The 23,174-nt window shown below is 42.4% G+C and overlaps 1 protein-coding gene across 1 annotated transcript in view; it reads left to right on the plus strand.

Moving 5' to 3' along the window:
- The window catches only part of alkbh8 (alkB homolog 8, tRNA methyltransferase), a 64,547-nt gene extending 47,388 nt beyond the window's left edge, over nt 1-17,159 (plus strand). The window contains exons 9-11 of the mRNA XM_038818363.1: nt 5,801-6,069; nt 15,080-15,229; nt 16,580-17,159. Coding sequence (XP_038674291.1) covers nt 5,801-6,069; nt 15,080-15,229; nt 16,580-17,110 — 950 coding nt within the window. The 3' untranslated portion in view covers nt 17,111-17,159. The remainder of the gene's footprint in view (nt 1-5,800; nt 6,070-15,079; nt 15,230-16,579) is intronic.
- Nucleotides 17,160-23,174: the final 6,015 nt, after the last annotated feature.

Genomic DNA, 23,174 nt, shown 5'->3' on the forward strand with positions numbered 1-23,174 from the left:
ATTGATGCTAACCACCATGCTACCGTGCTGCCCTAGTCGAATGAAGTCGATTGAATAACTCCATCAGATGTTTTAAATGTTCTGTCCATGTCTGGCTGAAAATTACCAGATCGTTGGTGTATACCGCACAATTGGGTAATCCTGAAATAACTTTGTTAGTTAACGGTTGAAATGTGGCCGGTGCGTTTTTCATGCCAAATGGCATAACTTTGAATTGGTATATACCAGCTGGAGTCACAAAAGCTGAAATCTCCTTCGCCCTTTCAGATAAAGGTACTTGCGAGTAACCTTTAAGTAAATCCAGTTTGGAAATAAAAGCGGATTGTCCCACTCTCTTCAATGTAATCCTCCAAACGTGAGAAAGGATAAGAGTCTGTTTTTGTAACTTCATTAACCTTTCTATAGTCGAAACACAACTGTTGGGTACCGTCTGGTTTTGGTACCATCACTGTGGGTGAGCTCCATTGACTGCAACCCACTTCAATTATGCCATTTTTAAGCATGCTCTCAATCTCTTTGTTAACCTGTGCCAATTTTAAAGGGTTAAGTCAATATGGATGTTGTTTGATTGGAACAGCATTTCCCACATCTACATCATGTATAGTCATTTTAGTACTTCCCAATTTATCTCCACAAACTTGCCAATGTGATATCAATCGCTCTTTCAGGTCAGTCCGTTTTTCCTCTGGAAGGTAACTCAACAATTTATGCCAATTTTTAAGAACATCCTCGTTTTCCAATTTAATTTGAGGTATGTCAAATTCACAGTCATCTGGATTTGGTTTGTCACTTTCAGTTAGAATCATTAAAACCTCCTTTTTCTCTCCTTCCCTTTCAAAGTACCTTTTAATCATATTCACATGACACACTCGGTGAGTCTTCCTTCTATCTGATGTTTTTACCACATAATTCACCTCACTTAATTTCCTTTCAATCTGATAAGGTCCACAAAACCTAGCTTTTAAAGATTCACCTACCACTGGTAACAATACTAAAACGTCATCTCCACTGGCAAAACTACAAACTTCAGATTTCTTGTCCGTTACCCGTTTCATCACATTTTTTGCAACTTTTAAATGTTGTCCAGCCAATTCACCTGCTCTGTTTAATCGTTCCATAAAATTTGACACTTAATCCAATAATGTAATTTCTGATTTATCACTCACCAATTTTCCTTAATCAATTTAAGTGGTCCTCATACCTCATGACTAAAAATTAGTTCAAAAGGACTAAATTTGTTTGACTCGTTAGGTGCATCCCTAATTGCAAACAGTAAGGAATTCCTTTATCCCAATCCTCTGGATAATCTTGACAATATGCCCTCACCATTGTCTTTAATGTCTGATGCCACCTTTCTAACGCTCCCTGCGATTCTGGATGGTACGCAGTTGATTTAAATTGTTTTATTCCTAAGCTATCCATAACTTCTTTGAATAACCTCGGTAAAGTTTGATCCTTGATCCGATTGTATTTCTGAGTAGTCCATATCTAGTAAAGAATTTAAGTAACTCCTCCACAAACTTTTTAGCTGTAATATTACGTACCGGAATGGCCTCTGGAAACCTAGTAGACACATCCATTATACTCAAAAGATATTGATTCCCACTTTTCGTTTTGGGAAGCGGTCCTACGGAATCAATTAGGACCCTTGTTAAAGGTTTCTCAAATGCTGGAATAGGTCTTAAGGGCACTGGTTTTATCACTGCTTGCAGTTTGCCTATCACTTGACATGTGTGACATGATTGACAAAATGTAACTACATCTTTATGTAGTCCAGGCCAATAAAAATGTTTCTGGATTTTAGCTTGAGGTTTCCTTATTCCCAAATGACCTCCCACTGGTACCTCATGTGCAACTCGCAACACCTCCTTTCTCTACCCTATCGGCAATACTACTTGATGAACTTCTGCCCACTTTTCATCTGCCTGCATATGTAATGGTCTCCATTTTCTCATCAAGACATTACTTTTAGGGTAATAACGCTCTGGTATACAGTCAGATTCCTCTTCCGTGTATGCTTTTTGAGACATCCGTTTTATTTCTACATCTTTCTGTTGTAACTCCGCCAATTTTCCTGAACTAAAAATATTCGCCTCTTTTTCAACCATCTGATCAAAAATCGTTTCTGATAACTGCACTTCAACTTCATCTTCACTCTCTGATTTCTCTTCTTGTCTTAACCTGTGACTTTGCGACCTTGTTATTACACAATCCGGAAAAAACCCAAGATATTCGTCCTTCAACACTTCAGTTGTCGGATTCTCCACTGGCTTATCAACCATAGTAAGCAACGCTCCCACCTGTGATCCAGCTATATCATTACCCAAGATAAACTGTATTCCTGGACAAGATAGTTTCTCTATTACTCCTACTACCACTTCACCACTCTTCACTGGACTTTCCAACCTTACCTTATATAATTGAACACTACTCTCACCCTGAATTCCACATATTACCACCTTTTCTGGCCACATTCTTCCCAAACTACATAACTCCTCGTCTCTTACCATTAAAGATTGACTAGCTCCCGTATCCCTTAAAATTGTGACTTCTTTACCTGCTCCTCCTGATACACATGAGTAAACTTTACCCACACAAGTAAATTCTTTAAAGAGATCTGGCACCTTCTTATCAATCACCTCTTGATCAGGCTGTACAACCTTTTGCACCTCCTAGCTTCACTTGGGCTTCCCTTTACCACTTTAACAAACCCCGCTGTCTTGTCCTGTTTTACCACATCAGCCTTCCCAGTGCTTTTCTTCAACCACCAACACTGTGACTTTACATGGCTTAGTTTATTACAGTGTAAACATTTGAAACTTTTCATTTCTTTTCCACCCTCCTGGATTTATTTTTTAATCTGAGGAACACTCTCCTTATTATCTCCCATCAGATCACCTTTTCCTCTACCACTTGAGCATTTCTCATGTCCCCAGTTTCTATCCCTCACAGGCTGAAACTGATGTCAGAAACCAAGCTTTGATTTATGAACTAATTCATAATCATCTGCCATTTCTGCTGCTACTCTCGCAGTTTTAACCCTCTGTTCTTCCAGATGAATTCTCACCACATCAGGAATTGAATTTTTTAACTCCTCGAAAAGCATAATTTCTCTGAGAGCTTCATACGTTTGGTCTATTTTTCAAAGCCTTTCTTCACCTATCAAAATTACTCTGTTTGAGCCTTTCGAACTCCATGTATGTTTGACCAAATTCTTTCCTTAAATTTCTAAACCTTTGTCTGTAGGCTTCAGGCACTAGATCATCTGCACCTAAGATAGATTTTTTTTCACCTCCTCATACTTCTCAGATACCTCCTCCGGTCGTGATGCAAACACTTCACTTGCCTTACCTACCAGCTTTGTTTGAATCAGTACTACCCACATGTCCTGTGGCCATTTCATTGGTTTAGCCACCTTCTCAAATGAAATGAAAAAGGCTTCTACCTCCTTCTCGTCAAACTTTGGCAATGCTTGGACATATTTAAATAGATTCCCACCAAGCCTTTGACTTTGATGCCCTTTCTCACTATCCTCATCACTATCATCCAGCTGAACGTTTCCCTTTACGTCTGCCAATTTTAACTGACTGTCATGTTTCGTGGCCATTTTCTGACGTTCAAACTCTCTCGCTTTTTCTTTTTCCCTGATCTGTATCTCCCTTTCTCTTTCTTTTTGTTCTGCTAGGGCTATTCTTTCTTGTCTCCTTTCTTCTCTCTCTTTCTTTTTCCTCTCTATCTCTTTCTCTCTCTCTTTCTTTTTCCTCTTTCTCGTATTCAAGCTGCTTTAATTCTTTCTCATGTTCCATTTGTTTAATTTGTAACTGAATTTTTGCTATTTCCAATGAGTCAAACTGTATCTCAGGCAACTGTAAATGCTTAGCCACAGCTATAATTACTCGCATTTTGTCAGGTAATGTTAACTGCAATGTTTTTGCCAAATCTAAAAGTCTGCTTTTAGTCTCTGTCCGTAAGGTACTGCGTGTGACTGTCTCCACCCCCCAAAAACGGCAGAGCCTCTGAAAGAGCCATTGTCCACAACACACTCTCTACATAACTGAAGTACCATACCTGAAAAGCAACCACAATTTGCTCACCCCTCACGGTCTTTAAGTTCACTAAGCCAATCCAATAGATAGACTTTTATCCCCCTCGAGACCCCAATTTGTTATGGGCCAGGGTTTACAGAACCCCAAAGTATCATGGAGTTCACCTGACCCACAACTTTTAATAGATTGTGGTATGGGGAGCACACGGCCCACTCTACAGATGTAGTACAGTAGAAATGGAAAAAGTATTTTTAAAAACAAAACCATATTTATTCTATGAACTCAAGTTAACCTTTTTAAAACATAGTGAACATCTTAGCAACCATCAATTCAAATACAACCCCCAAAGAATACAACACTAAGTAATCCTTAATAACTCCCCAAACAACATCCAGAAGACAAAATAAACACCTTTTAACAGAAGCACATTAGGTTTACATTCATGACTGAAAACATTTCTAATTCTGAATTCACCAAATGATCAAGAGATAGTCTTTTCATGGCAGAGATCAACAGTACACCTGCTCTGTCAGGCTTCAGCTCTAACACTGAAAACAAAACTAAAATACACACTGCAGCAAACAGCCTAAAACAAAGCCCAGCTCCACCCACTCTCTGACATCACTGCAGTAATATGAGCATCCAAATATTTCTTAAATCGACATTCTCGTGACAAGGTGGATTGGCCATGCTAAATTGTCACTTAATTGGAAAATTTAAAAAGAATTTTCCAGAATTTTCCAATTCTAGAAGAATTTTCTTGAGAGGGTGCAGATGTTGAATTTTCGGTAAAAGATTAGATTGGAGAAACTGGGGTTATTCTCCTTAGAACAAAGGAGATTGAGGAGAGATTTTATAAGAGATGTACAGGTTTGAGTGAGGAGACTAGGAAAGAAAATCTGTTCCCATTAACTGATAGTACAAGGACTGGTGGACACCGATTTGGGTTTTTGGACAGGAGATGCAGGGGGAATACGAGGTGGAAATTTCTAATGTAGTGAATGGTAATGACCTGGAATTAGCTGCCCATGGGGGTGGTAGAAGTGGAAACCACCAGTGATTTCCAAAGGAAATTGGGTGGGCATTTAAAAAAAAAAAAATAGACCTGCAAGACTATACGGTCTGAACGGAGTAGTTGGACTGACTAGACAGCCCCACAGAGCACCAGCATGGACTCAATGGGCTGAATGGCTTCCGTCTGTGGCGATAAATGAATTTATATTTCTAGTCTGAAAAATATTTTTCCTGTTTTAAATCTCCTCGAGGTGAAAGAAGTTGAGGAATTGAATATTATTTTCCATGTTTGCCAGGCAGTATCAGCATCCAGCACCACTTGGTCAGATTACTTTATGTTACCCACTAAGCTCAGCTGACGATCAATCTATCAAAACCACCTAGCTATCTCTGGAATCTATTCATCATGAATATCTCTGGAATGTAACTTCATGATGAATCAGCCAGGAGATTAGGAAATAGAACATCTGAGTGAGCAGTGGCGTGCTTGCAATGGATTAAAGTTTTTTTGTCTGCAGGTGAAGGGAAAGCATAAAGCTTTACAACTAATATTGCATTGAGTTTGTGAAAGTCAGTTGAAAATTCCTTTTAACCACCGATTATTACGATTTGTAACAACTATTTTTGTTACCTGTAATGTACGCAAGTTTTAAATGTGTAATTTTCTTTTTAATTCTAAATCCAAATGTTCAAATATATTCAAACTAATTAGAAAAAGGGTGTTCAACTCTTGTCTGCAGCTTACCCAGAAGTCTGTGACAGTCAGAATTGCCACAAATGCAGTGATCCCCAACCATCAGTCCCAAGCAGTGATGGAGACGCTTCAAAGCTTGAACACCAGTATGTGCATGATGTCTATGATGGGATTGCTGACCACTTCAGCAGTACCAGGCACACTCCGTGGCCTAAGGTGACCGAATTCCTGAAAGCAATGCCAGCTGGAGCTTTTGTGGTTGATGTTGGTTGTGGAAATGGCAAATACCTTGGTGTGAACAAGAACTTATTCATGGTAACTATATGTTTCTTGATCTTCAAATATAAAATGGCTGTTTAATGTTTCAATTTAAAAAAAATTATTACGGAAACTGCAATCAGCGTGACTAAGAATAGCTTCACAGCGAAAATCAAGCCTATTAAATGTTACAACTCTGTGACACACCTATATTTCTAAACTATTTCTTGGATTCAGGCTAAATAAAAATATTGCGCAGATTGACAGAAAATACAGCAAAGGTGGAGACAATTCAGCTCTGATTCTTGTGCTCTTCTGCAACCCATTTCCCACTGATATTTTTACATTTATATTTTAAAACATTTATCACATTCCTTTTAAATGATTATTTAAGTTACCTCAATAGCTACATAATTGAAGTGTGCCTTCTCTTGCTTGCTCTCTCACTCTGCTTCTATTCACTATGCTGCTGTTGCTTCCTGTCCTGCAAAACTAAAAATTCCTCTCTCCATCCAATCCATTCCCCAGTCTGCCTCTCTGTCCCTCTGCTCTTTATATAGGGCCACTGCACAATTGCCTGCAGTTGTATGACTTCTTACTGTGCTCACCCCAGTCCAACGCCGGCATCTCCACATCACATCATTATTATTTTTGGTGGGCACTGCTTATGCTATATGCCTTTATTTCAGATAGTTAAACAAGGCACTGTTGGTTAATGTATTCTGAGCGCAGAGATGGTATTTGTATTGTGGCAAGTGTGGTGACCGAGGCTGGGACCTGAATTTTGAAGGTATTTGACATTTCAAACGATAGGAACCTCGGGAAGGATTAGTTAATTAAGGATGTCATTAGTACAGTAGTGAGCGTATATGGGGGATTGATATGGAAAACAAGGAAATAACTGAGTTGCTGGGATCATTGCTGGACTTGGAAAACTTCTCAAAGATACTTGAACATCTAAAGGTGATCGGGAGGGAAGAATTTCAAACATTCACCATCACTATGGAAAAGGTGCTGGGAAAACTATTAGACATAAAGGTTGGCAATTGAGACCAGATGGCCTGCATCTTAAAGTCTGAAAAGAAGTGCTTGCAGAGAGAGTAGATGCATTGGTTATAATCTTCCAAAATTCTTTAGATTCTGGTAGGCTCCTCGTGGATTGAAAAATAGCTACCTTTATTCAAGCAAGGAGGGAGACAACTACAGGCCAGTTAGCCTAACCTCTGCCATTGGGAAATTGGTAGAATCCATAATTAAGGAGGTTATAAGCAGGATTCTTAGAACATATAATGTGCTCAGACAGAGTCAGTGTGCCGTTGTGAAGGAGAAATCATGTTTGACAAATCTTTTGGTGTATTTGAGGAATTAACAAAACAAGTTGGATAAGAGGGGTAGAACCTGTTGATGTGGATTACTTGTATTTCCAAAAGGCATTTGACAAGGTGCCATATGAACGGATACTACACTTACCACTCAAGATAAGAGAACACAGTGTAGGGGGTAACATTAGCATGGTGCAAAAATTGGTTTGCTGACAGGAAACAGAGCAGGGTTAAATGAGTCTTTCTCGGGTTGGCAGGCTGTAACTAGCGGATGTCATGAGGATCAGTTCTGGGGCTTCAACTCTTTACAATGTTCACCAAGATAAGGAGGAAAGCAAGTTGTCAAGAGGAATCAGAGAGTCTGCAAAGGGATATATGCAAGTTAAGTGAGTAAGAAGAAAATTGGCAGCGGGAATATAATGTGGGAAAATGTGAAATTGTTCACTGTCAGGAAGAATAGAAAAGCAATATACTTTTTCAATAAAGAGGGATTGCATAACTCGGAGGTACAGAGGGATGTGGGTACACAAATTGCAAAATGTTAGTATGCAGGTACTGCAAGTGATTAAAAAGATAAATGGAATATTGCTGTTTATTGAAAAAGGAATATTAATATAAAAGTGGGGAAGTTGAGGCGAGATGTGGAAAACGGTACAATTTGGTTCTCCTTATTTGAAAAAAGATAAATTCCATTAGACACTTTTCAGAGAAGGTTCACTCATTCCTGGGATGAAGGGCTTACCCTATGAAGAAAGACTGAACAGGTTCTCTCTTACCATTGACGTTTAGAAAAATGGGAGGTGATCTATTGCAATATTTTAAGATGCTGAGGTGACTTGACAGGGCAGGTGCAGGGTGAATGTTTCCACTTGTGTGGGAGATTAGAGCTAAGGGACACACCTTTGAAGAGTGAGATAAGCAGAACCTTTTTCTCAGAGAAGGTGGTGAATTCTGTGGAATTCTCTTCCCCAGCAAGCAGTGGAGGCCTGGTCATTAAATTTGTTCAAAGCAGAATTAGGCAGGTGTTTGATAGACAAGGGAGTCGAGGGTTATGGGACAGACAGAAAAGTAGAGTTGAGACCACAATCGGGTCAACCATGATCTTGCTAAATGCCAGAGCAGGCCCAATCATTTTCCAATTTTATTACCTTTATTTCTATCCAGTACCTCATTTTTGAAATGGCAAATTTCAAAGACCGTAACTTTTTTGGGGAAAAAACATACGTCGGAGAACAGAGTCACTGGGCTGCTAATCAGTTTTAACAGCAAGAATAAAAAACATTTATTAAGCATGAAAAAATTGAATTATTATACAATAGTCCTTTACTCCCCCTTAGGTTAATAATCACACAACACTTTTTAAGATTAACACGGACTACTTTAATTTACAGTGTTCTCATTAACACACAGTCCTTTTTAAGCACACAGGATGACTGTGGAAAGGCACACTCCACTCTGAATCCCAAGTGAATGTTTGTGGATGTCTCCTCAGCACACCCCCTCCCCCACCAGATGATTGTCATGTGAGAGTTTCCGAACTCCACACCCAGAATCACGCTTTAAAATCTTCTCTCATAATTATGCTTTGCCTTGAGGGACGGCATGTGGCGCAGTGGTTAGCACTGGGACTGTGGCGCTAAGGACCTGGGTCGAATCCCAGCCCTGTCCGTGTGGAGTTTACACGTTCTCCCCATGTCTGTATGGGTTTCACCCCCACAACCCAAAGGTGTGCAGGGTAGGTGGATTGGCCATGCTAAATTGCCCCTAAAATGCTAACCACTGCGCCACCATGCTGTCAGCTAAACTAAAAGTTAAAGGCTTTTCAACCATACAAGGCCCCAGTTGCTAAGCAACACTCTCATGCTTATGCCTTTTATTTATTCTTCACGCCGTAGATCTCTGAGCACAATCGCAACACAGCTGGAACTTAACCAACCTTCTAACATACAAGCACCTTTGTCCAGCATGAATCTAACTATAGGTTTTACCCTTCCAGGCACAGAGAGATTAAATTAAACCCACTTAAAACTAACTTTATTTCTAATGTGAATCAATACAATCATAAATCCTTTAAAGCTATCTTTATTTTCCAAACTTTTTATTTTTTTGACAGCCTGCCCCTAAAATACTAGTTTGTAATAAAGATTATCTATTATTAGGAATAATGTTACAGCTATTCTCAATGGCTTTTATAACTTTTTTGTTTTATCATGAATATGTCTGTTGCTGACAAGGCTAGCATTTGTTGTCTATTCCTAAATTCCCTTGAGAAGGTACTAGTGAGCCGCCATCATGAACCGCTACAGTTAATCGGGAGCAGGTGCACTCATAGCAGTGTTAGGAAAGGCATTCCAGGATTTTGATCTAGTGACAGTGAAGGAACGGCGAGAAGTCAGGATGGTGAGCGACTTGGAGAGCAACCTTCAGGTGATGGTGTTCCCATACGTCTCCTGCCCTTGTTCTTCGAGATGGTTGGGGGCTTGGAAGATGATGTCCGAGGAGCCATGGTGTGTTGTTGCAGTGAATCTTGTAAATGGTGTACACAGCTGCCGCTGTGCCTCAGTGCTGGAGGGAATAGATGTTGAAGGTGGTGAAAAGGGTGCCAATTAAGCGGCAGCTTTGTCCTGGATGGTGTTAAGCTTCTTGAGTGTTGTTGCAGCAGCTCTCATCTAGGCAATGGAGAGTATTCCATCACACTCCTGACTTGTGCGTTATAGGTGGTGGACAAGCTAAGGGAGTCGGGAGGTGATTTACTCACCACCGAAGATCGCCTCTGTATTTGGCTGGCCCAGTTCAGTGTCTGGTTAATAACCTCGATGACATAGATGGTGGAGGATGATTTAGCAAAGATATTGACATTTAATGCCGAAGGGCGATGGTTTGATTCTCTCTTGTTGGAGATGATCATTGCTTGGCACTTGTGCAGCATGAATGTCATAGAATCTGATGTGGGTTTTATGAGGGGGTTGCTGGCAGCAATCCTGGAATTGGCCACGTACCAGTTGATCATGGGAGGAGATTTTAACTGTGTAGTGGAGCCGAGGATGGATAGATTGAGCCCCAGGTCGATGATGGGGTACGAATGGCAAGGGAGCGGGGGGGGGGGGGGGGGGGGGGGGGGGGGGGGGGGGTTTATGGAGAGGATGGGTATGGTGGATCCATGGCGCTTTCAGAACCCAGGGGAAGGGCAGAGTATGTGGGAATAGTTATCTGGGACATGCACTCCAATGGCTAGATATTCGGTTCAGTACAGGACAAGAGCAGAGGCCGGGGTGGAGGTTTGACTCGGGGTTGTTGGCGGATGGAGGTTTTTGTGATAAGGTGCGGTTGGCGATTAGGGATTATGTGGAGTTCAATCAGAATGGGGAGGTGTCAGCGGGCATTTTTTTGGGAAGCACTGAAGGCAGTGGTCCGGGGAGAAATTACCTCATTTACAGTTTGTGCGAATAACGAAAGGAGGCCGGAACATGACCGTCTTGTAAGCGAGATAGTGGAGGTGGACAGGGAATATTCGAGGGTGCCCACCGTGGAGGGATTGGCGATGTAGGACAAGAGAAATGCAATACGGGTATGGGGAGACGGCGAGCTGCATGCTGGCGCACCAGCTACAGAAGCAGGCTGCGTCCAGGGAAATATTGAAGATCCGGGCTGGGAATGTGGTGTCGGAACCAGGGAAGATAAATGAGGCATTTAGAGAGTATTACCAGGGACTTTATGAGGCAGACCCAGGAGGAGAAGAGGGGGACATGGGGTGGTTTCTGCACAAGCTGGAATTTTGCCAGGTGGAGGAAGCAAAGAGGCAGGCGTTGGAGGAGCCCCTGGGGCTGAGGGAGGTGCTGGACAATATCAGGGGTATGAAGTGGGGAAGGGCCCTGGGCCGGATGGGTACCTGGCAAAATTTTATAAGGAATTTGCAGTGGACCTGGCATCACATCTGTTGGGGGCATTTAATGAAGCACTGGATAAGGGGGAGTTGCCGGAGACGATGAAGTAGGCAGTAATCACACGAATCCCAAAGAAAGGGAAGGATCCAGTCGAATGTGGGTTGTATAGACCCATATCACTATTGAACACGGATGCAAAAGTATTGGCTAAATAGTTGGCGGGGAGATGGAGAATTGTGTCCCGGGGATGGTTGCAGAAGATCAAACGGGCTTCGTGAAGGGCAGGCAGCTCGCGAGTAATATAAGACGGCTGTTGAATGTGGTGATGAATCCGTCGAGAGCTCTGGTACCGGAGGTGGTGGTGTCCATGGACGCGGAGAAAGCATTTGATCGGGTGGAGTGGCGGTACTTGTTCAAGGATTTGGGAAGGTTTGGGTTTGGGTTGATATTTGTGGCATGGGTGCGGTTGCAGTGTGGGGCGCCATGTGTGAGGGTGAGGACGAATGATATGACCTCACGAAGCTTTGACTAGCACAGGGGTTCCTGCTGTTGCTGCTGCTGTTTGTGCTGGCCATAGAGCCATTGCCGATGGCTTTCAGGGGGTCGGCAGAGTGGCAGGGGACAGACAATTCATCGGGTGTCGCTCTATGCCAATGACCTCTTGCTGTATATTTCGGATCCGTTGGAGAGTATGAGAAAGATTATGGGCCCGTTGGGGAGATTTGGAGGGTTCTCGGGATACAAGCTGAATATAGGGAAAAGCGAGGTATTCCCGGTGAATGAGCTGGCACAGCAGGCTAATTAAGGGGGGATGCCATTTACGGTAGCGAGGGATAGGTTTAGGTACTTGGGGATTCAGGTAGCGAGGGAATGGACGGGGTTCCATAAGTGGAACTTAACGAAGCTGGTGGAGGAGGCCAAGGAGGATCTTAAGAGTTAAGAGGTGGGATACACTGCATTTAACGTTGGCGGGGAGTGTCCAAGTGGTGAAAATGAATATTCTGCCGATGTTCTTGTTTATCTTTCAGTCTCTCCCGATCTTTATACCAAAGGCCTTTTTTCAGAAAGTGGACACAATCATCTCTGACTTTGTATGGGCGGGGAAGGTGCTGAGGGTGGGGAGGGCCCTGCTACAGAGGCAGAGAGGAGGGGAGGGGGGTGGGGTGGAGGAGGAATCTTGTAAGGGGTCTAGTTTGAGAGCTATGGTGACGTGAGCATTGACAATGGCTCCGAGTAGGTATTCAGGGAGACCAGTAATGCAGTCCACGGTGAAGATGTGGAATCAGCTGAGGAGGCATTTTAGGGTGGAAGGGATGTCGGTGCTAACGTCGCTGTGCGAGAATCATGGGATTGAGCCGGAGGGGATGGATAGTGTATACAGGAGATGGAGGGAAGTGGGGCTGGTCAAGGTGAGGGATTTGTATTTGGAGGAAGGGTTCACCAGTCTGGAGGAGCTAAGGGAGAGGGTAGAACTGCCAAGGGGTAGTGAGTTCAGGTATCTACAGGTTAGGGACTTTGCACGAAAGGTCTGGAAGGGATTCCCTAGATTGCCGGGATACACCCTACTGGAGCGACTGCTGCTTCTGGATGTGGAAGGGGAGGGAAGAATTGGGGACATATATATAAGTGGCTGGGGGAGCAGAGCAGGGAGGAGCGGGTGGTGAAGATCACAGAGAAATGGGAAGCGAAGTTTGGAATGGAGATCAATTGGAGAGTATGGAGTGAGGTACAGCGAAGGGTAAACGGGACCTCCTCTTGTGCAAGGATGAGCCTGATACAGTTTAAAGTGGTGCACAGGGTGCATATGATTTGGGCGAGAATGAGTGGATTCTTTCAGGGGGTAGCAGATGAGTGTGAGAGGTGTGGGCGGGGGCCAGAGAATCATGCGCACATGTTTTGGGGTTGTGAAAAATTGGGAAGAATCTGAGCGTGAGTGTTCGCGGTCTTAACCAGGATAGTGGAGGAGGGAATGGACCCGGACCCTTTGGTGGCGATATTTGGGGTTTCAGAGAAGCTGGAGCTGATGGAGAGGAGGAAGGCCGATGTCTTGGCCTTCGCCTCTCTGATTGCACGGGGACGAATTTTGCTGGAGTGGCGGTCAGCATCGCCACCGGGGGCAGCAGCTTGGTTGGGTGATCTGTGTGACCTCCTGCGGTTAGAGAAGATAAAGTATGACTTAAGCGGCTCAGCGGGGGAGTTTGTGAAAAGGTAGTATACAAACTGTATAGTTGATTGTTGGGAAGAATGTTTCCCGGGGTGTTTATTTGCTGTCACCTACTTTGATACAAGTTTGAATAACATGCGTTTTTAAAAAAAAAATGCATTTCATAGAATCATCATAGAATTTACAGTGCGGAAGGAGGCCATTCAGCCCATCATGTCTGCACTGTCCCTTGGAATGAGCACCCTACTTAAGACCACACCTTCACCCGTAACTGAGTAACCCTACCTAACCTTTTGGACACTAAGGCATGAATCTGATGTATGGCAAGCGATACTGAACAGTCATCATCAGCAAACATCCCCATTTCTGACCTTATGACAGAGGGAAAGTAATAAATAATAATGTAATACAACTGAACTGTGATAATATGTAATTTCATATCAATAATAATTTATGAATTTCCATTATGGTTTTCTTTGTATATGATGTAAGTGGCATAAAATCTTATTTATGTGCTTGATGGATCTCTGTGTTTATTCGGAACCCTGGATATCCGTTATCCCTTCTTTGTTCCCAAATAACAGAGGTCAAGTCTGTGCTTTTTGGTAAAGTTCAGTTGAACTTTATTTGTCGGCTTGTGCCTCTGGTAAACTTTATTTGTCAATACAAAATTAGGTCGGCTTGTGCCACTGGTAAACTTTATTTGTCAATACAAAATTAGGTCAGAGTGATTGTCTTTACCGAATACAGTAGTTGAGTTTTCATTCAATTACAAATCGTGGTAATTCTTCAAATCATAATACACAGTATAAAATGACTGAAAGAAAGATGGCGATTTAGCAAAAGCAAGCAAAGAAAATAGGTTTCAGAAAGAGATAGAATGATTCCAGAATGGATTTTTCCATCCCGACAAGTGATTCTTAAGATTATTATCTTAAATTCTCACCTTCTTTACAGCTGTGATTGGCTTTAACTAAGTTATAATTCACTCAATTCAGCAAAACTGTCTGTCCGTCAATTTAAGAAAGATATGTATTTAAATATATTGGTACAAATTTCCCCATACCATCGCTTGAGAAAAACACATTCTTCGCTAGCACTTATCACCCTAGACTAGTTGTTACCATAGAAACGGAACTGCCCATTCTTTCACACAATGGGGCCTTTCAGCCAGCTGACGACACTGCTCCTTCAGTCTCTAGCAAGTCTCAAGCAATTTGCAAAATGTTCCCAGCTATTAGGCTTTCCTCACTCTCACGGTTAATATGATTTAGTTAATTACTCTTGATGAGTTCTCAATTAACCATTTATCTGTATCCTCTACAGTTAACTAGAAAGCCAATTTCTATCGATGCTTAATATTCTCTTAGAAGCTTAAATCTGAATTTGAGATTACCTGCAATGCCAGGTTGATGCTTGGGGCAGAAGGAGCAAGCTCCTGACCCATTAATATCAGATTGTCTAATAAGTGTAAAAACAATATGTTAATTCTGAAATAAAATAGAAAGTGCCAGAAATACTCAGCAGGCATGGCAGTAAATGTTTCAGGTTGAAACTTTTCATCAGAACTCAATACTTGGTTTGCTGAGTTGAAACTAATGAATAGTAGCTTTTTGGTGATCAATTTGAAGTTTAAAAATGTTGTGATTCCTTAATTTATTATTTTTACAGCAGTTTCTTATGTTTTCATTCAACAGGTGGGTTGTGATCGCAGCAAAAATCTTGTTCATATTTGCAGAGAGAGGAAGTTTGAAGTCTTTGTCTGCGATGGCTTGCTTGTGCCCCTGAGGAGTGGCATTTGTGATGCCTGTATATCTATAGCAGTTGTTCATCACTTTTCAACAGAGGTAAATTCAAACTTAGCTTTGAGAATTTTCTGAGAATCACAACATGTTCCATATTTTGTTTTGTATTTTCTTAATTTGAACCAGTAAATATTTGATAAAGCAATAGCTTTTAATTTTTTTCATTGTGATAACCAATTAAAATTACCATATCTGCCTTCTCTTCCAATTAGATTTAAAATGTGACAAATTCATATGGTATGATAACTTCACTGAATAATCACTATAATTGTAAGAAATTAGTCATTTGATATAAGAGAACAAGCACAATTTTTGCTCTGATGTTTTACCATTTTAAATGTATCTGTCACTAAGGAGATTGTTGAGCTGAAAGCCAGCTTATTCCAGAGAAAAAGTTTGAGAGATAAGTTGCATAATATAAATCTGTTAGTGATGATTTCTGTTGAAACAGAAAGCAATTTGGTAAGGATTAATGATAGCAACCTACTGATCAGTGCAGATGATGGTGAAGGAAGAAAATACTGTACACAGGCTTGTGTCAATCTTTAAATAGATTGATGCTACTCTTATCGAAATCTCATGCTCTTTAAAACCTGTTGTTCTGCAGTTTCTTTCCCATCTTCCATTTCCGCTCATCTCTTCGATGAAGCTCAGACCTGACCTAGTTGCATAACGTACAAACGGGTCATAAAGGACTTTTCCGTTAGTTAAATGGGGAAGTACAGTTTCTAGACTTTGGTGCATTATCTCCTGGCTTTTGAACAGGCTCCCTTCCCCAGCCACACCAGGGCGAGTCTTCCAGTGTTGTTGAAAGTCGTTTCACTCAGTCTTCTGAGTGTCTTCGAATTAGCTTCCAGCAGCAGGTACCCTCCGCAATCCCCTGGTTTTTAACTCTCCAGCAGTCTCGTCGTCTTTGAATAGAGGATTGATTCACATTGACGTCCTGCTTGGTGGCTGACCAAAAACAGCCTTTTTCGATAGGTTTTGACATGGGCTTCTTTCCCCATGATAACAAAATCGCATTTTGTCTCCAGGATGAATTAGCATTGTCTCAGCATTGCCCTACTTGGGACATTCTATTTCACTTCAATTAAAACATTTTAAAATATGACCGTCTTATAAAAGAACATGATGTAGGCAACTGCTCAAATACAATAGATCTATTATTCACACATATCCCATTTAGAACCCCTATACAATGTACCACTCCTCAGTCTGAAGAGTGTACATTGTATGAGGGGTTCTAAATGGGTACATGTGTGAATAATAGATTTTGTGTACTTGAGCAGTTGCTTACATCATGTTCCATTATAAACTGGTAACTGCAGTATGTATACATTATGTTGCTCCACTTTGCATTGGGTCTTGTTCAGTGAATTCTTTTAATCACAGGGAAGGAGGCTGTCAGCCATCAAAGAGATTGTGAGACTTCTACGACCAGGAGGCAAGGCACTTATTTACGTTTGGGCAATGGAGCAGGAACGTAACAAAGTAAAATCTAAATACCTCATGGAAAAAAAAGAAAAAATAATTAAAACTCAAGAAACTTGCATCACAGTGCCAGTCGTGAATGAAGATCAAGATATCAATAAAGTAGATTTAGCTTGTTTCAATCAGTTGACAGATGTTAATAATGACAGAGTAAATAAACAAAACAGTGAAAAGCTACCTGTTCACACGAATAGAACCTCATTTGAGTCGCAAGATCTGCTTGTTCCTTGGCATTTGAAAGCTGGAGTTAAAGCTCATAGTATTTCACCACTGCCACCTACTGGGTCCAATGAACTTGCAGTTTTCCATCGCTACTATCATGTTTTCTCTGATGGAGAATTAGAAAATGTATGTAGAAGTATATCTAATATTAGGATTCTGCAAAGTTATTATGATCAAGGGAATTGGTGTGTGATAATTGAAAAATACTAATCTTCTCGAATGCTATTATGTACTTGTAATTCCAAATATAGATTTTATTTTGAAGTTTGTTTTACATATGTAAACATATGTAATAACAGCAAGTATTAAAATATATATATATATATTTATGTTTAATAAAGAAGTCATCATGCTTTTTCATGTCTAGATTCTTGCCTTCATCAGCCTTCAACTTCAGGATGACCAGTGGAGAAAATGGAACTGCAAAAGTTCAGTTCAAGATATTTTTCTTTTCCCCTTCTTATTATAAGAAGGTGGGAGACTGCCTGATTCATCTGTCAGGAACAGTTCACAAAGAGACGAAGTGCCTCACTATGACTTATCTTTAAATCAAGACCGAGCCATACATGGGATTATCGACAATGGCCCATTATCGACTTATGCTTAATATGTTGGCATGTTATTGCATTGCCTTATAACTACAGACCATAGCATTTACAGTGCAGAAGGCGGCCATTCGGTCCATCAAGTATGCACCGGTCCACGGAAAGAGCACAATTCCACCCTATCCCCACTTAACCTTTCATAGAATCATCAGAATTTACAGTGCAGAAGGAGGCCACTTGGCCCACTGAGTCTGGACTGGCCCTTGGAAAGAGCACCCTACTTAACCCCACCTACCTTTTTTTGGACATTAAAGGGCAATTTAACATGGCCAATCCACTTAGCCTGCACATCTTTTTGGACTGTGGGAGGAAACCGGAGCACCCGGAGGAAACCCACACAGCCAGGGAGAGAAAGTGCAAACCCCACACAGACAGTCACCCGAGGCCAGAATTTAACCTGAGCTGTGAGGCAGTAGTGATAGCCACTGTGCCACTCACCTGTGATTAAGCTGCTTGCAGTGAGAGGAGAGAAAATAAACGCCTTGAATTTGCAGCTTGACATCAAACTGTCAATGGTCACCATTATTATCTCTTTGGCCACAATTTCCGGATTTAGTGGAAGTACAGATTAAAATGGAAATTTTGAAGTTGCGGTTTGGCAGTCTCTGCATTGCTTGTGTTGCACTGATAGTGCCCTTGCTGACCTGAAAATCCAGGCTAAAATCTTTCCTTCACATGTGCTCAACATGAAGAACTTGAATTTACAGTCACCATGCATATGTTGATGGGGCAAGTAATGGAAAAGCCTAATTTGGTGGGGTGTCTTCTGTAAAAAGGAAGGAGTCACAACCTCTCAATTCCCTATGAATGGAATCTTCAACGAAAGAACTTTGTACATTTTTTCTGAGAGATGTGCACAGTGGCAGTGTCAGTTGTATGTCTTAGGTTGGCTACTAGATTGGTCAGTGCTCCCTGAAGGAGAAGGAAGGGTTTGTTCAGCTTCATTTGATTTAACCGTGTCTGCGGACAACCTCCAGATATGGAGGCTATCTGCAAAATAAGCAGCCATGGTCTGCAGTGGAAGGGTGTTTAGGATGGGGCGAGAAACAAGGTGGTACCTCTCCAATATTCCAAACCCTCATAAACCTACTTTACAGCACTGGGCAAGGGTTTCCATTGAATAAGTCCTACTGCAACAAAATCTTTCAACAGTGGATATGCTGATAGGTGAGAAGGAAGGATGAATAGTTGCAGTAGGGCCTTGTCCTCTATTAGCAGGCTTGCCTCATCATTGTAACCAGACAGGGTCCAGTCAAGACTGTAAGACCTGCTGTACGACAGGCATCACTAAAAGACACCACACACAGTTCCCTCTAACAATGGTGAATTTCCTTGAGCCCTTTGGTATTTAGCACATGGTGATCACAAAAACCTGGAACTGCAAAGAACTTAGAAAGAAAGGGTTCAGTTGAAACAGGTGGGAAGGCAAATGCTAAAGGAGAAGGATGGGTTTGTTTAGCTTCATTTGATTCAATGTTTTTCCAGATGTGTTTTTGTGGGTTTTTTTCACACAGCCCAGAGAAAGACCAAATTTTGTCTGTGCAGATCATGAGTAACATCCTAAAGACAAAGCTGAAACCGAGTTCACAGCTACCTAGTCTAAGATCATGATCAACCTTGGAGACAGACAAATCTACCCTGAAATTCAACGAATACAAATGGGGATTATGTTCCACTGAAATGCTTTCTGCTGCTTTAGATGAGTCTTAACATCTTGAACATTTATACTTAATAAATAAGTCATCATGCATTTTCATGTCTAGATTCTTGCCTTTATCAGCCTTCAACTTCAGGGTGTCAAGTCCAGTGGAGAAAATGAAACTTCAAAAGTTCAGTTCAAGATATTTTTCTTTTCCCCTTCTTATTGTAAGAAGGTGGGAGACAGCCTGATTCATCTGTCAGGAACAGTGCACAAAGAGTTTCAGAGAAGTTGCCTTGGTCCATGTCTGGATGTAGTCGATAGCAAATTGTCTCACTTTCCCTTTACTCCATGAACCTTTTCTGAAAATGTGTTATTTGTTTTTTTAGGAAACAAATCTACATACAAAGGGTGGTAGAAGTTTGGAACTTGCTACTCGAACAGCAGTTGATGCTGGATCAATATCAATGTTAGACCAATTGTTAAATTTAAATTTGAGATTGATATTACGATCCCGGACCAGACCCCCAACATTTGCTGGGATTCTGGGCAAGGCCCCAACACGTTTTTTTTTAATTTGTAAAACTGAGGAAAGTATATTTCTCTCCAAGAGTAATTCCATGCAAAAATGACGATACGGTGTATTAAAACACAGTATTAAACTACCGCAACATTATAAAAATGTAGCTTAAATTACCACAGTACTTAAAATAAAAACACTTTTCCAAACCTAACATAAACAAATTATACAACCTTCTGAAAAACAGCTGAAGTACAAACCGTTAACAGCCCAACTTGACCCTCCCGCCGGTCGAAATTCACAAAATAAACTATTGCAATTGGATCTTGAAATATCAAGTTGTTAATGGATAACTCACAATGACATGAGAGACAAACAGTAATCGTAGTCTGTGAGCTTCAATGCCCAGATATTACATAGCCTCAGCACAATCTGGAGAAGATACGAGGGACAAATCAAAAATTGCTGAGGTGACCATACTTTATTCTGGAAAGGATGATAGTGAAAAATATGCAGAATTCATGTGGAGTCAGGTTTGCATCAAAAACTGATTCACGAAGAGACTCCACAAACATATTATAATACTCAATCTTAAACTGCAAGGCAAACAGTTTGTGACACAAAAGTGTTTATGAACCTACCTTGGACTCCAAGGTAAAGAAATCTTCTGTGCACCTCTGGCAGCTGTACCATTACTGTCAAAAATTATATTTATTGCTCATTTCAAGATGTGGAGATGCCGGTGTTGGACTGAGGTGAGCACAGTAAGAAGTCTTACAACACCAGGTTGAAGTCCAACAGGTTTGTTTCAAATCACTTCCTCAGGGTGAATGAAGAGGTATGTTCCAGAAATGTATATAGACAAAGTCAAAGATGCAAGACAGTACTTTGAATGTGAGCATTTGGAGGTAATTAAGTCTTTACAGACTTGGGTAACCCCAAGTTAAAGAGGTGAATTGTCTCAAACCAAGGCAGTTGGTAGGATTTCGCAAGCCCCGACCAGATTGTGGGGGATGAATGTAATGCGACATGAATCCAAGGTCCTGGTTGAGGCTGTACTCATGTATGCGGAACTTGGCTATAAGTTTCTGCTCAGCGATCAAGGCGACCTTCAGGACACGACAACGCAAAATCGCCGAGCAGAAACTGTGCTCGCTCACTCACCTTCATTGTCTCCCAAACGAACAAAGCCTCAATTTTAACATTTTCATCCTTATTTTCAATTCTTGCACGGTCTCATGCCTGCATGCTGCCACCCCTAATTTGTGTAACCTCCAACAACCAATCCTCTGAAATCCCTTGTGCATTGCAGATTTGTGGTAAACCACGTGATTGTATTGCCTGGACTGTACTGTATCATACATACCTGGGCTTGTCCAGGTTGGCTCTGCCTGTGGCTCCTCCACTCGGGGCTTCTGTATAAAAGTGGCAAGTCTCTGCCTCCGGCCCCAGTTCGGGACCAGAGGCTGGAGGCTTGCTGTTTAGTGTATTAAAGCCTCAGTTAACTTTATCAACTCGTAGTGTATTATTGATGGTGTATCAATTTAATACACTCCGCCTGTGGCTCCTCACTGACCAACGGTCAGTTGCCTTCATGTTCAATAACGCACAGGGGGACAAGATTCTGAGGTGGAGGATCGAGCTCTCCACCTACAATTACGATATCTTACATCATCCTGGGAAGCTCAATGAGCCCCCAGATGCCCTCTCCCGTGGTACATGTGCCAACGCACAAGTAGACCTACTCCGGGCCCTCCACAATGACCTCTGTCACTTGGGGGTCACCCGCTGTTTCCATTCATCAAGGCTCGCAACCGGCCTTACGCCATCGAGGATATCAGGTCCGTGACCAGGGCCTGCCAGGTCTGCGTGGAGTGCAAACCACACTTCTATCAGAGCACACCTGTAAAGGCCTCCCGCCCCTTTGAGTACCTCAGCATCGGCTTCAAAGGGCCCCTCCCCTCCAATGACCGTAACGTGTACTTCCTCAACATCGTTGATGAGTACTCCAGATTCCCCTTCACCATCCCCTGTTCTGACATGACCTCTGCCATCGTCATCAAGGCCCTGCACTGCCTTTTCACCCTGTTCGCGTTCCCCGCCTATATCCACAGCGATCAGGGTTCCTCCTCTATTAGCGACGAGTTGCGTCAGTTCCTGCTCAGCAAAGGCATTGCCTCCAGCACGACGACCAGCTACAACCCCCGGGAAAACAGACAGGTGGAAAGGGAGAGCGCAACGATCTGGAAGGCCGTCCTTCTGGCCCTACGGTCGAAGAATATCCCAGTCTCCCGCTGGCAGGAGGCCCTCCCCGATGCGCTCCACTCCATCCGGTCGCTCCTACGTACAGCTACTAACGTGACCCCTCATGAACGCCTGTTTGCCTTTCCCAGGAAGTCCACCTCCGGGCTCTCCCTCCCATCCTGGCAGACAGTCCCAGGCCCGTCCTTCTCCGGCAGCATGCGAGGAGCCATAAAACCAACCCCCTCATCGCGAAGGTCCAGCTGCTCCATGCAAACCCCCAATACACCAGGACGGGTGGCAGGACACAGTCTCTCTTTGGGATTTGGCTCCTGCAGGCTCCCCGGAGACCATTACCACCACTACCACCCGCCCACTCTACACCGTCTTCCGCCACCCCTGCCCACCTCCATCGTGAACTGACACCCGCAGGCCCACCAGTGACAAATACCACCACCTCCGTCCCTACACCGTCTCCTTCTACAACATGCTCCCGGATGCGCAGGCCTCGTCGCCGGCACCAACGGCACAGCCGGGACTGAGGTGATCACGGCGGGAGGTCAAGGCCCCCGACAGACTGGACCTTTAAGGCCACTTCACTTTTTTTAAACGGGGTGAATGTGGTAAACCACGTGATTGTATTGTCTGGACTCTACTGTAACATACATGCCTGGGCTTGTCCAGGTTGACTCCGCCTGTGGCTCCTCCCCTCGGGGCTTCTGTATTAAAGTGGCAAGTCTGCACCTCCGGCCCCAGTTTGGGTCCAGAGGCTGGACGCTTGCTGTTTAGTGTATTAAAGCCTCAGTTAACTTTATCAATCGTCGTGTATTATTGATGGTGTATCAAGATTGTTATCACTCCACAACTGATTACCCTGCCTTCAGCCTCCTGGGTGTTAAAGCTCTAGAAGTTCCTCCTTAAACCTCTCCTTCTTGAAGGTCTTCAGTAAAATCTATCTTTTGACTTGAGTTTTTGGTCTATTATTGTCCTAAATATTTCTTTCTGGTACTTGGTGTCAAACTTTATTTGCTGCTGTGGAACTCTAGACATTTTAATGTGTTATAGTAATAATTTAAAAGGCATGTTGTATTTATATCGATATACTTATTGTTGCTCATGATTATTTACAATTTGCAGCAGAGTAGTTTAGAATTATTCTAGCAAAAAGCTAGCAGAGAAATAGGTTGAATGACATCCTGTGCTGTGAAGGGTTTCGATCAACATGAATGTTTCAGAAAAGTAGTGAACTGGGGCACATTTACTGCACTG

The sequence above is a fragment of the Scyliorhinus canicula genome, chromosome 14 (genome assembly GCF_902713615.1).
Source record: "Scyliorhinus canicula chromosome 14, sScyCan1.1, whole genome shotgun sequence".
Lineage (NCBI taxonomy): Eukaryota > Metazoa > Chordata > Chondrichthyes > Carcharhiniformes > Scyliorhinidae > Scyliorhinus > Scyliorhinus canicula.